The sequence below is a fragment of the Stegostoma tigrinum genome, chromosome 1, assembly GCF_030684315.1.
Source record: "Stegostoma tigrinum isolate sSteTig4 chromosome 1, sSteTig4.hap1, whole genome shotgun sequence".
In the NCBI taxonomy this organism is placed as follows: domain Eukaryota; kingdom Metazoa; phylum Chordata; class Chondrichthyes; order Orectolobiformes; family Stegostomatidae; genus Stegostoma; species Stegostoma tigrinum.
The window spans coordinates 48,663,149-48,676,582 of record NC_081354.1 but is presented as its reverse complement, the minus strand read 5'-3'; the positions used below and the strand labels follow the sequence as shown (position 1 = coordinate 48,676,582).

Here is a 13,434-nt window from a genome sequence, read left to right as displayed (position 1 = left end):
ACCAGCTCCTGATCCCATTATAGCTTTGGTTCAAACATGAACAGAAGAGCTGAATTCCAAAGGTGAAGAGACAGTAACAGCCCTTGACATGAAGACTACATTCAACCTAGTGTGGCATCAAGGACTTCTAGCAAAACTGGAATCAATGGGCTTTGGGGGGCAAACTCTGCAGTGGTTGATGTCATCCCTGACACATTGGAAGATGGTTGTGGTTGTCGGGGGTCAGTCATCTCAGTTTCAGGACATCTCTGCAGCAGTTTCTCAGGGTAATATTCTAGGCCCGACTATCTTCAGCTGCTTCATTGATGACCTTGCCTCTATCATAAGGTTGAGAAATGGGAATGTTCACCAATGCTTGTACAATGTTCAGTGCCATTCGTGATGCCTCTGATACTGAAGCAATCCATGTTCAAATGCAACAAGATCTGGACAATATCCAGGCTTGGACTGATAAATGGCAAGTAACATTCATGCCACACAAATGCCAGGCAATGACTATCTAACCACTGCCCCTTGATATTCAATTGCAATACCATCACTGAATCCTCCACTACCAGCATCCTGGGGGTTATCATTAATCAGAAATTCACCTGGACTCACCATTCACACATTGGCTACATGAGCAGGTCAGACGGTAGGAACACTGAAGTAAAGACTGTCCACCATCTACAAGGCACATGCCAGGAGTGTAATGGAATACTTCACAGTTGCCTGGAGGACGCAGCTCCAAAAAACACTCAAGAAGCTTGACAGAGTCCAGAACAAAGCAACCCACTTGACTGCATGACATCCACATGCATTCACTCCCTCCACCACCGACACTCAGTAGCAGCAGGGTGTACTATATAAAGGATGCGCTGCAGAAATTCAAAGATCCTCAGACAGCACCTTCCAAACCTAGAACCACGTAAAAGGTCAAGGGCAGCAGATACTTGGGAACACCATCAACTTCAAGTTCCTCTCCAAGCCACTCATAATCCTGGCTTAGAAATATATCACATTTCCTTCACTGTTGTTGGGTCAAAATCCTGCAATTCCCTCCATAATGGCACTGAGAGTCAACCCACAGCAGATAGACTACAGCTGTTCAAGAAGGCAGCTCAGTCCCACGTTCTCAAGGGCGACTAGGGGTGGGCAATAAATGCTAGCCAGCGATGCCCACATCCTACAAATGTATTTAATAAAAGCTGGGTCTGCAAAGATGTCAGAGACAACCATGCATGACTAGTAACTTGACCATACATGCCAGAACATTAGAATTACACACACTAGAACATCCTACATTTTATCCCTTAGTTTCAAGGATTAACCACAGGCCAAAGTCTGTTTTCTATCCCCAGTATGTTCTTCCCTGGCTTTTCCTTATCACCTTTCTTAAACAGTGGCATAATGTTAGCCAACTTCCAGTCTTCTGGCACCTCACCTGTGGCTATCGATGACACAAATATTGTAGCAAGTGCCCAGCAATCTCTTCCCTCTCTTCCCACAGAGTCCTAGGATTTCTAATGCCAATAACAAGAAATAGCAATCAATTCCTGCATTAATTCACTCTCAAATGAAATATTATGTTCAGATGTGGCAAGCATTCTTTTCAGTTCCCACAGTAATGAAGCTTCATTGACTCTATTCAATGTTTCTAATTAAAAACACTTCTACAGTTGTAAACTCAACATTGCACACAAGTGCTTTAGAGCTTGATTTTTGGTGGAAGTGCCTGGCAATAATCATGCAATCTCTTTGGATTGAAACACAACCATGAGGCACACACCAAGTAGCAGGTATCTTAAGCTTCACTTCAATAAAGCCCTTCTGTTGAATGCACTGTGTTGTACACTCAAAAATACAATCTGAATCTCAAATGCACAATCAAATAAATTCCTTTTCACAAATATTGTCTTAAGTTCATATGTAACCAAATCCAAAATTCTTTTCCTCAAGAAATTGCAACATTTGACATTTCAAAATGATCCAAACTTCTTTGGGCAAAAAGTTATATTTTCCTAACAGATGACTTTTACCTCAACCAGCAATGCTTCTTTTTTCTTTGCTGATAAATTGACATGTTTCTCCAAAAAGCTGTAGTATTTCTCAGTTTCTTTGTCGTACCTTTTCTTTTCTTCCTAAAAGTGAATAACACAAATATGAGAGATTAAAATCAAAATATTTTAGTTAGCCTCCTAAATAAAGCTGGGCCGGAAGGCTTCTGCCAACATTTGATATTTAAGGGAATGAAATTCAATTTATTACGGAGTTTGGGTTATATCCACATAAGTCAGCATACTAGCATTCAAGCACTGCCTGTAAATTAGCATTACAACTTGGATGAAGATTGGATTGATACCATTGGGCTGCAGGTATCAAGTGGATTGCACTAGATTCAAAATCTCCCCTCCCCCTACTGCGTCCCAAAACCAGCCCAGCTCATCCCCGCCTCCCTAACCTGTTCTTCCTCTCCACCCATCCCCTCCTCCCGCCTCAAGCCGCACCTCCATTTCCTACCCACAAACCTCATCCCGCCCCCTTAACCTGTCCGTCCTCCCCGGACTGACCTATCCCCACCCTACCTGCCCACTTGCATTCACCTCTACAGGCTCCATCCCTGCCTCTTTAACTTGTCTGTCTCCTCTCGACCTATCTTCTCCTCTATCCATCTTCGATCCACCTCCCCCTCTCTCCCTACTTATTTCAGAACCCTCTTCCCCTTTCCCATTTCTGATGAAGGGTCTAGGCCCGAAACGTCAGCTTTTGTGCCTCTAAGATGTTGCTTGGCCTGCTGTGTTCATCCAGCGCCACACTTTGTTATCTCGGATTCTCCAGCGTCCGCAGTTCCCATTACCTCAGATCCTTGTGGTACATCACTCACAAGTGAGCGTTATGTTGAATATTTTCCATCCACTACCACTCTTTGTCTTCTAAAGGTCAGCCAGTTCTGAATCCAATCTGCCACATGTCCCCCTATCCAATGCCTCCTTACTTTCTGCATGAGCGTACCATGGGGAACCTTAAACGCTTTACTTAAATCCATGTATACTACATCCATTGCTCTGCCTTCATCCACTTGTTTGGTCACCTCGAAGAATTAACATATAATTGATATCGCCAAAGACTGTCCACTATCACGAAGGCACACCTCAAGAATGTGATGGAATATCCTCCACCTGCACTGGATGGCTGCAACTCAAAGAATATAATCCACTTGATTTGATCAGTGCCTCATTTATCACCTGCAAAGGCCGTGGCCATGACAACACTCCAGCCACAGTAAATGAACACCTGTGCTCTAGAACTTGATGCATCCATGGTCAAGCTGTTCCAGAACAGCTACAACACTGATATTTTCCTAAGAACATGGAATATAGTTCAGGTAGGTCCTGTACTCAGAAAGCAGGATAAATTCAACCCAGTTAATTACCACACCATCAGTCTACTCTTGACGATCAGTAAAGCGATGAAAGGTATCATCCAGAGTGCTATCAAGCAGCACCTGCTCAGAAATAACCTGCTCAGTGACAAAAACGGAAGTCGCTGGATAAGCTCAGCAGGTCTGGTAGCATCTGTGAAGAAAAGTCAGAGTTAACATTTCAGGACCAAGGAACTGAAGAAGGATCACTGGACCCGCAAAGTTAACTCTGATTTTTCTGCAAGTTTTTGAGAAGATTTGTGGCTCAGGTTGGGGATAAGGTTGTAGACTTGCTCCCCGAATTGGTGTGTTTGATTGCAGACATTTTGTCACCCTGCTAGGTAACATCATCAGTGTGCCTCTGGTGAAGGACTGGGATTCTGTCCTGCTCGTTATTTATATGCCTTGGTTTGCTGGGGTGGTTGGCATCACTTCCTGTTTTGATTTTCAGTGGTTTGTATATTGGCTCCAGTTCAATGTGTTTGTTGACGGAGCTCAGGTTAGAATGCCAGGCCTCCAGGAGTTCCCTGGTCATGTCTCCATTTGGCTTGTGCTGTTATGGATGTGTTGTCTCAGTTGAATTTGTGTCTTTCTTTGTCCAAATGTACTAAGACCAGTGAGAACTGGTCGTGTCTCTTGGTGGCTAGTTGGTTTGTGTATCCTTACTGTCAGTTTTCTTCCAGTTTGGCTGTTGTAATGTTTCTCACAGCCCTTGCATGATATTTTGAATATTACGTTAGTCCTAGTGGTTGTGGGAATGGGATCCTTTAGATTTGTTAGTAGCTGTCACAGGGTGGTCATTGGTTTGTGGGGCCACCCTGATAACTAGGGGTCTGAGAAGTCTCGTGGTCATCTTTAATATGTCTCTGCTGTTCAGTACAGTGACTAGTGTGTCTGGCTGTGTTGTGTCTTTCTGTTGTGAAGGTAATGGCAGATTGTGCTTTTTGCATATCCTTTCCTTTCAAAAACTCCAAGTGCGTGCTCCTGTTCTGCTTTGCACAATTCTAAGTTGCTGCAATGTGTTATCGCTCATTTGAATCATGTTCTGATGCAGCACCATTTATGCGTGTTGGAGAGGGTGCTGGTTTACTTAAGTATCTGTGGTTGTGCTCTCCGCTCTACAATCCAAACTCTCAATGTGCTATGTAGACGACACCTCTATGACTATCAAATGCACGAGAATAGAAGAAAACCACCGATACAAACAACATCCCCACCGGAATATAATTCATAAAAGGAAAAAAAGAGAACAATAACTGACTACCCTTCCTAGACATAATAATGAAACCCAACAACAACAGGGACCTTCAGACAAACATATATAGAAGGACCACTCATATGGACCAGATACATACTTACACCAAACACCCCAACATCCATAAATAGTGTTGCATCTGGACATGACTCAAATGAGCCACAACAGTGCGCCAACCCAGAATTGCACAAAGCGGAACAAAAGCACTTACAAAGGAGATTTTAAAAGGCATCGATACCCAAACAGCACGATCTTCCATTACATCCACAACAGAAACTCAACAGTCAGACACACTAGTCACCCTACCGTACATCAAGGACACTTGAGATGACCACAAGATTAGGTATCAGGGTAGCTCACAAACCAACAACAACCCTACAACAGTTACTGACAAACATTAAGGATCCCATATCCACAACCACTAAACCCAACATAATATACACCATGCAAGGACTATGAGAAACATTACATAAGCCAAACTGAAGAACACACAAACACTAACTATCCACTAAGAGACAAAACCAGTTCTCACTGGTGTCAGTACACATGAACAAAGAAGGACATGAATTTGACTGGGGCAACACATCCATGGATCCATCAACAAACACACTGAACTAGCCCCAATATACAAACCATTGAAAAACAGAACCAGAAGTAATGCCAGCCAGCCCAGCAAACTGAGGCAATATAAATAACAAGCAGGACAGAACACTTATGCTTCACCAGAGGCGCACTGACGATGTTACCTAGCAGGGTAACAAAACACTTGCAATCAAACACACCGGCTCAGTGAGCAAGTCTACAACCTCATCTAATTTTTCTTCACAGATGCTGCCAAACCTGTTGAGCTTTTCCAGCAATTTTTTATTTTGTTCCCAATTTACAACATCTGCAGATCTTTCAATTTTTTAAACTGCTCAGTGATGTCTGGTTTTAGTTCTGCCACGGCCACTTAGCTTCTCACCTCATTGCAATTTTAGTGGACATGGACAAAAGAGCTGAATTCAAGAGGTAAGATGAGAATGACGGCCCTTGACAGCAAGGCCACACTTAACCTAGTCTGGCAGCAGGTAACCCTGGCAAAACTGAAATCAATGGGGACCGGAGGCAAACTCGCGCTGGTTAAGTCATTCCTGGAACATACAAAGATGGCTGTAATTGTTGGAGGTCAGAAATCTCAGCTTCAGGACATCTCTGCAGGAATTCCTCGGAGTAGTGTCCTAGGCCCAACTATCTTCAGGTGCTGCATCAATGACCTCCCTCCATTATAAGGTCAGGAGTGGGCATGTTTGCACCATTCATAATTCTTCAGATACTAAAGCAGTCCATATCCAAACGTAGCAGGACTTGGACAACAGTCAGGTTTTGGTTGAAAAGTGGCAAAGTAACATTCACACCATGGAATGCCAGGCAATAACCATGTCCCACAAGAGAGTATCAAAGCATTGTCACTTGACATTCAATGTCTTTATCATCACGAATCCCCTGCTTCAATATCCTGGGGGCTACCATTAACCAGAAACTCAACTGGCATAGCTGTATAAATACAACGGCTAAAAAAGCAAGTCAGAGACTTGGAAAACTGAGGTGAATAACTCACTTCCTGACTCCCCAAAGCCTGTCCATGATTCCTTATACAGGTTTACTTTATTGGTTTGGAACAGATCACTCTGCATCTCTGTCTCAACTTCTTCATTAAAAAAGGGACTAAATACACCTCTTAAAGCTAAAGTAATGGCAACCTTCTGCCTTAAAAAAAATCGTAAATACATGAAGATGACAGCATTTTTGAGACCAGTTTGTCTTATACTATAAGAACACGACAATAAGCATGCATTACATTGACTCTTAGCATGCAAACATTCACTAATACACAGTCCATTTCAGTTCATTTCTCCTGGCACTGAATGACATTGTCTTCACTCAGTCATGACAACCTGTCAGCAATTATGTCCTGCCATGTGCATAATTTTTAAATTGAATGGCACCAACAATAATCTCCATCCAAATAGCCTGGAATTTTTTTTATTGCTAATTTTTTCCAAAAACTTCAACAGGCTATTGTGATTAGTAAAAACAATTGTCTCAGATACATTACTGGTGACATAAATGTTGAAACGTTGCAATGCCCAACACCAAAATTAAGGTGCCCTTCTCAGTTATGGAATATTTCTGTTGATGAATATTCAACTTTCTGGAAAAATACCTGATAGGTCTTTCCATTCTCACAAGTCGTCTTGGACAGCACAAATACCCACATCGGTCTCATCGACAGCCACTTTGAACAGTTGTGTATAGTTGGTGTTGCTAATGTTGCAGCAGTGGTCAATGCAACTTTCAGGTTGTTAAATGCTTTCTGACTTTAATCTGTCCATTGAAGTCTTTTGCATTTCTCAAAAAAAGGTCAGTCAATGGAGCGGCCACTCTGCTAAAATTCAGTCCAAACTTCACATAAAAAACACTCAGTCCCAGGAATCATAGTACTTCCCTTTTCATTGATGGTATGGGATACTTCCTCATAACCTTTGTCCTTACATCCCATGGAGTCATCTGTCCATGTCCAACAACATGGCCGAGAAACGTGATTTGTGATTTTGCAAACTTGCTCTTCGCCAGGTTTATCAACATGCCCACCTGCTGAAGTCAGTCAAATAATTCTGCTGGATTCTCCAAATGTTCCTTCCATGTGTAACCAAAAATCACCAGATTTTCTATGTACATTACACAAACGAGTAATCTCTAAATAACCTCTTTGAAATATGGCTGGGACATTTTTTATACCAAATGGCATGACTTTAAGCTGGTACAGTCCATTTAGTGTCCTGAAAACTGAAATTTTTTTCACCGTTTCGAATAAAGATACCTGCCAGTATCCTCTGAATAAGCCCACCTTAGAAAAATAAGTTGCTTGCACCACCTTCTCAAAACAGTCTTCTAAATATGGAATAGCATATGAATCAGATTTTGTAACTGCATTGGCTTTGCTGTAGTCCACATATAATCGTTGGGTACCAGCTAGTTTTGGCACTATTACAATGGGTGAGATCTATTTGCTGCAACTCACATCAATTATGTCATCTCTGAACATGCTTTCAATTTCTTTTTAAACCTGTACCAACTTTAGAGGGTTAGGTCTATAAGGATGTCACTCATTTGGAACAGCATTTCCTACATATACACATCATGCATAATCTGATTAGTATTTCCCAGTTTATTCCCATATATCTCCTCACGTGATAGTATTAACTCTTTCAGGTCATTGATTTCTTCTGGAAAGTAACCGAATAATTTATCCTATTTTCTGAGAACTTTCTCATTATCTAATTTAATTTGAGAAATGTCCAATTTAGAATCATTTGAACTTGGTTTTTCACTCCGTGTTGTAACCAGTAACATTCTCCTTTTGCTTTCCTTCCTTATCAAAATACATTTGAGCATATTCACATGACACCAATTTTTTCCTACCTGGTGTTCTTACTTAATAATTCACCTCACTCAATTTCCTTTCAGTTTTATAAGGCCTATTAAATTTTGCCTTCAAAGGTTTACCTATCACTCGTAACAGTAATATTTTATCTCCACCAGCAAAATTGTGAATTTTTGATTTCTTGTCTGCTTCCTGTTTCATCATACGCTGTGCCACTTTTAAATGTTGTCTAGCCAACTCACCTGCTCTATTTAATCTTTCCCTAAAATTTGACGCATAGTCCAAATATGTGGTCTCTGAACTGTGGCTTACCAATTTTTCCTTAATTAATTTCAGTGGTCCTCTCACCTCATGTCCAAAAACGAGTCAATTAATTGCATCCCTAATTGCAAAAGGTGCAAATGGACTACCCTCTGGATTGTCTTGGACTATAAACTCTCAAAAGTCAGGGATCCCGACTTTTAAACTTTGATGCTACTGTTCTGATGTTCCCTACAATTCTGGATGGTATGCAGTGAATTTTAATTGTCTTACTCCTAAGCCATTCAAAACTTGCTTGAATAATTTTGATGTAAAATTTGACCCTTGATCAGATTGTATTTGTATGGCTAGTCTGTATTTAATAAAAACATCGAGTAACTCTTCCACAATCTTTTTAACCATGTTACTATACTCTGAAATGGCCTCTGGAAATCCAATAGGCACATCCATTATAATCAACAAATATTGATCCCCACTTTTTGTTTTTGGGAGAGGTCCTACACAATGAATCAACTCTTATACAAGGTTCCGCAAATGTGGGTGTGGATATTAAGAGTGCTAGTTTCATCACTGTCTGAGGTTTTCCTATTAGGTGACACATGTGACATGCGCGGCAAAAGTCAACTACATCTTTATGTAGTCCAGGCCATAAAAATTTTTTTTTTTTTATTTTGGCTCAAGTTTTCCTTCCTACCAAATTACTCCTACTGGTAATTCATGTGCTACTCGCGCTACCTCTTTTCTGTAACTCACTGGTAATACAACTTGATGAACATCTGCCCATTTTTCACCTGCCAGAATATGTCACGATCTCAATTTCCTCATCAAGGCTTAATTTTTCATTTTTAAACTTAGTGACATTCTAGGGTACACTCAGATTCTCCTTCTTTGTACGCTTTTTGATACAACTGTTCTAGCTGTTCATTTTTCTGCTGTAATTCAGCTAGTTCTCCAAACTAAAAATATCCACTTTGTCCTCTACCTGTTCTTGTGTTTTCCCAAACATTTGATCAATATTTTTTAATAATTGAACTTCAACATTCTTATCTTTAGTCCTTTACTTCTCCTCCTCCATAAAAAATGGACAAAATACAAATCTTAAAGCCATAGCTTCATCACAAGAAGCAGTGCAGTGACTTGTCCCTTTGAGCAAAGCACCTTCCAAATGAGCAACTTTGATGACCTAGAAGGACATCAGACATGGGCAACAGACACACGGGAATACGAGAAATTGCAACTTCTTCTCCACATAGCATCTCAACTGGGAATTACAACTCTATCAATTCACTGTTGCTCGGGCAAGATCCTGACTTTCCCCTCCCAAACAGCATTGTGGATGCACAACTCAGATTGCAACAGTTTAAGAAGGTGTTTCATCGTCACTTTCTCAAAGGAAACTAGGGATTGGTAATAAGCAGTGGCCTCATCAGTGAAGCTCATGTCCTATGACCAATTCGAAAATGTAATATTTTCATGAAGACAACACCTCTGATAATATAGCAATCTGCCGACTGTATTGTGTGCACAATTGGAAAAATAGTAAAACCTCCAGGAAAATAGAATAACCTGCTATTCATGCTATTTCTCTACAGGTTGCACAATTCTCTCAAAGAATGGCAGAGGACTGAGAAAACACCAGCAAATTTTTAGTTTGCCAATGTGCAACCAATATAAAGACCACAATAAAACACTAGCCTGAGGATTTATGCATAATGAATATGCTGCTCAATATTTTAAAATGTAGATGCATCACCCTATCTTTACAATATCCTCCAACTCTTCCCCCTTACAGGATTTCATATTCATTGCCAATTTTCACCATCTACAATTGTTGGTCATTTATCTTCAATTGCATAAGGCCCTAAGCTCAGATTTTCCCTCTAAATCTCTCTAACTCTCCTTCTCCTTAAACCTTTATTTGAACAAGCTTTTGGACACATTCCCCACTATCTCTTTGTGGTTGGGTGTTGAGTTTGATTTGATAATACTCCTAAGCCTTAGCGCATTTCAGCATTTAAAAGCAGTTATGTGAATGGAAATAATTGTTGCTAGTACACATCCTCAATAGAACCAACAATGAATGTGCAGAATTTAGAATTTTATTTAAGTCAAAGTCCACATGCAAAAAGAACTGTAATCTTTTCAGATCTGAACATTTTTGTAGTAATTTATTCTGAATTTTTTTTACCTTTGCTGCTCCAATTTGATCCTTTCTGAATTTCTCCAGTGGTTTGATAAATGTTTCAAAGATGTTAAGTGTCTGAAAGAAAATGTGACCAATCATACAAGAAGCATTTTGTTCCAACAGAAAAATAAAGCATGTAATGCTTTCACACAATATGAAATGTTTACTTTTACTGATAGATCATGTTCATTTGAACTCACCACACCAGTACCTGCCCATTTCTCCACGGATAGCTTGTTCCTTCTTGCATTAGGCTCAAGACCAAATATTGAACAAAAATAATATTTGCTATATTAATCTAACAAAAGGGGTTAGAACAAGCACAACAAGAAAATAATAGAAAATAATAAATATACAGAAAAATGTCCTTAACAAATTTACTTATGATTAAAGAACTTAATGTTAGAAAGATGCAAGCTTTTCGCCTGGGTCCTTAATTTGATTTGAAGATACACCTTTAGGATTTGGAACAAATCTGTAATGTAGTAGCTTGTTACCTAGCCATGAAAATGGCAGTTTTACCATTCATTGCAGCTTATGACAAAATTTTGTTACCTTAAGATAACATACGGAAATATGGACCTACAGTTAGATAGTAATTTCTTTTAGATATCAAGCTCATCATGAAGCTGCATAATCAGTAACAGATGGTCTCTGTATTGTCTTATGTCTCAATACTGATTTCATATGAAGGCAATTTCTAAACATTGGTTAAACACAAATTCATATCCACAATTTACTATAACTTTATTCTTGATTTCAGTGTTATTGCTGAAAAACGCAACAATAAAATGATGGATCAAGATCTTGCAGGAAATGAAAATCTGTAACAAAAACAGGAGCAGCAGTCAAGATAAATAACCTCACATCACTGGCTGGGAGAACAGTTACTTGTGACTGGACAGCGAATGGAATGAGGAGCACAGAAGAAGCAATGAAGACAAATACAATTTGGAAGAAAAGGAGAACTATTTACCTCTGAAACCGAGCATATCATCAATATGGTACACATCCAAACCAGAGAAGGTTCATTCAGTTGATCCAGGGTATGGAGGGACTGTCTCACAAGGAGAGGCTGGGGTTTTACTTAGTCAAGTTTAAAAGAATGAGACCTTACTGAAATATAAAAGATTCTTCGCAAACTTGACAAGGTAGGTGCCGAAAGTCTGTTTCCCCTCATGGGTGAATCTAGGTCCACAGGACATAATCCCAGAATAAGGGGTTGCCCATGTAAGGCAGAGATGGGAAGGAATTTATTCTGACAGAGGGTAGTAAACCTGCGGAATTCTTTACCATGCACAACTGTCATTATGCAGACTCAAGGCTGAGATGGAAAAGATTTTTAATCAGCAAGGGACAAAGGGTTCAGGGATAAAGGCAAGGCAGTGGAGTTGAGAATGATCTTGTAAGTCACGATCTCACTGAGTGAAGGAATAGAATCGATGCAAAAATAGCCTACTTCTGCTCTTAGATTTTATGGAATGTAAGTTTCCTATTTTTAATCAGTATTCAAAAGTGTTAAATGAAATTAACTCAAAGTATCAACCCATTCACAATGAACAAATGTTTAAACTAAAAGTGCCTCTAACTACACAGAAGAAGTGATATCTTATTCAGGAAAAGCTCGGGCATGGCTAGAAACACACCATTTATAATTGTGTAGTACTATGTGCTGTTCCAGCATGAGGATTAATGACTATAAAATACCAAAATCTGTCAGCAGTGGACAGGCTCAATTATCTCAGTCGCAACACTCACTCATATTGACAACATTAATGGACACATCCAAAACTGTCAAAACAAGTAGCTTTTGGTAGACTTCAACATCAATATGGGAATAAAAAGCACCAAGTCTGCTTTGGAAAGACAGTCTTACCCATTTTCCTTTATACATGGGAAGTTTTGGACTTCTATGAAGATGAGATGGCAGGACAAAATACCAAACACTGAGGTACTCATGCAAACGGAAGCAGGCCAAGCACCCAAAGCATGAGGCAGGAACGACATGTAGTCAGGACATTTCACAATCACGTGCCAAAGTAAATCTTCAACAAAGGAGTCTAAGTCAGAGCTAAACTGCCACAGCAGTGAAGAGATATGCCACGAGGACACCATAAAGGCTTCAATTCAGAACTGTGATAGAGTCCTGGGAGATACTCACCTTAAATTGCTCCACCTGATGTAACCCAAAATGGTACAGCCATCTTCAAAAGAAAATGTATACAAACGGCAGCGAGAAAACGCATGGAGAGCAAATCTAGAGGCAGCCATTCATTCAAAACTCAGTTTTCTAAGGTATTCTGTTCAATAACAGGATCATTACTTAAGGAGGTTAGCCTGGCTCTATTAACTGGCATCAATCTCCACATTTTCCCTATATCCCTGAGCACCATTTTTAGCCAAATGATCATCCAATGTCCTCATGAATGCCTCAATTGAAACTGGATCCACGACATTTTCAAACAGTGCATTCCATACCCTAACCACTTGCTGTGTGATAGAATCTTTTTCTCACATAACCCTTGCTTCATTTGTGTATTGCTTTAGATCTATGCCTACCTGGTCCTTTTTTTCTTTTACCACAGGTACAGCTTCTGCCTATCTACCCCATCCAGCCCTCTCATGATTTTACAAACTTCTATTAAATCTTCTCTCATCTTTCTTCTCTCCAAAGTGAATAGTCACAAATTCTTTACTAACTGAAATTTCTTATTCCTGGAACCATCCTTGTAAATCTCTTCTCGAATACATTCAAACCTTTTCAATAATGTGGCCCCAGAACTGTTCTACTTGAAGCAGAACTTTCTTGACACAGGTGAGCCTGAGCAGTTACATAGCCACTAAAAACCTACCACACTCTCCATAGGTAATGAATGTGGTCATCTTCATCTTAAATCATGAACATT

At 40.0% G+C, this 13,434-nt stretch overlaps 1 protein-coding gene across 1 annotated transcript in view; it reads right to left on the bottom strand.

Moving 5' to 3' along the window:
• arhgap10 (Rho GTPase activating protein 10) overlaps positions 1-13,434 on the bottom strand; it is a 205,285-nt gene that overhangs the window by 132,405 nt on the left and 59,446 nt on the right. Inside the window, exons 4-5 of the mRNA XM_059645226.1 lie at positions 10,532-10,603; positions 2,019-2,120 (exon numbers count right to left, since the gene is read on the bottom strand). Of these exons, the coding sequence (XP_059501209.1) occupies positions 2,019-2,120; positions 10,532-10,603 (174 nt within the window). The remainder of the gene's footprint in view (positions 1-2,018; positions 2,121-10,531; positions 10,604-13,434) is intronic.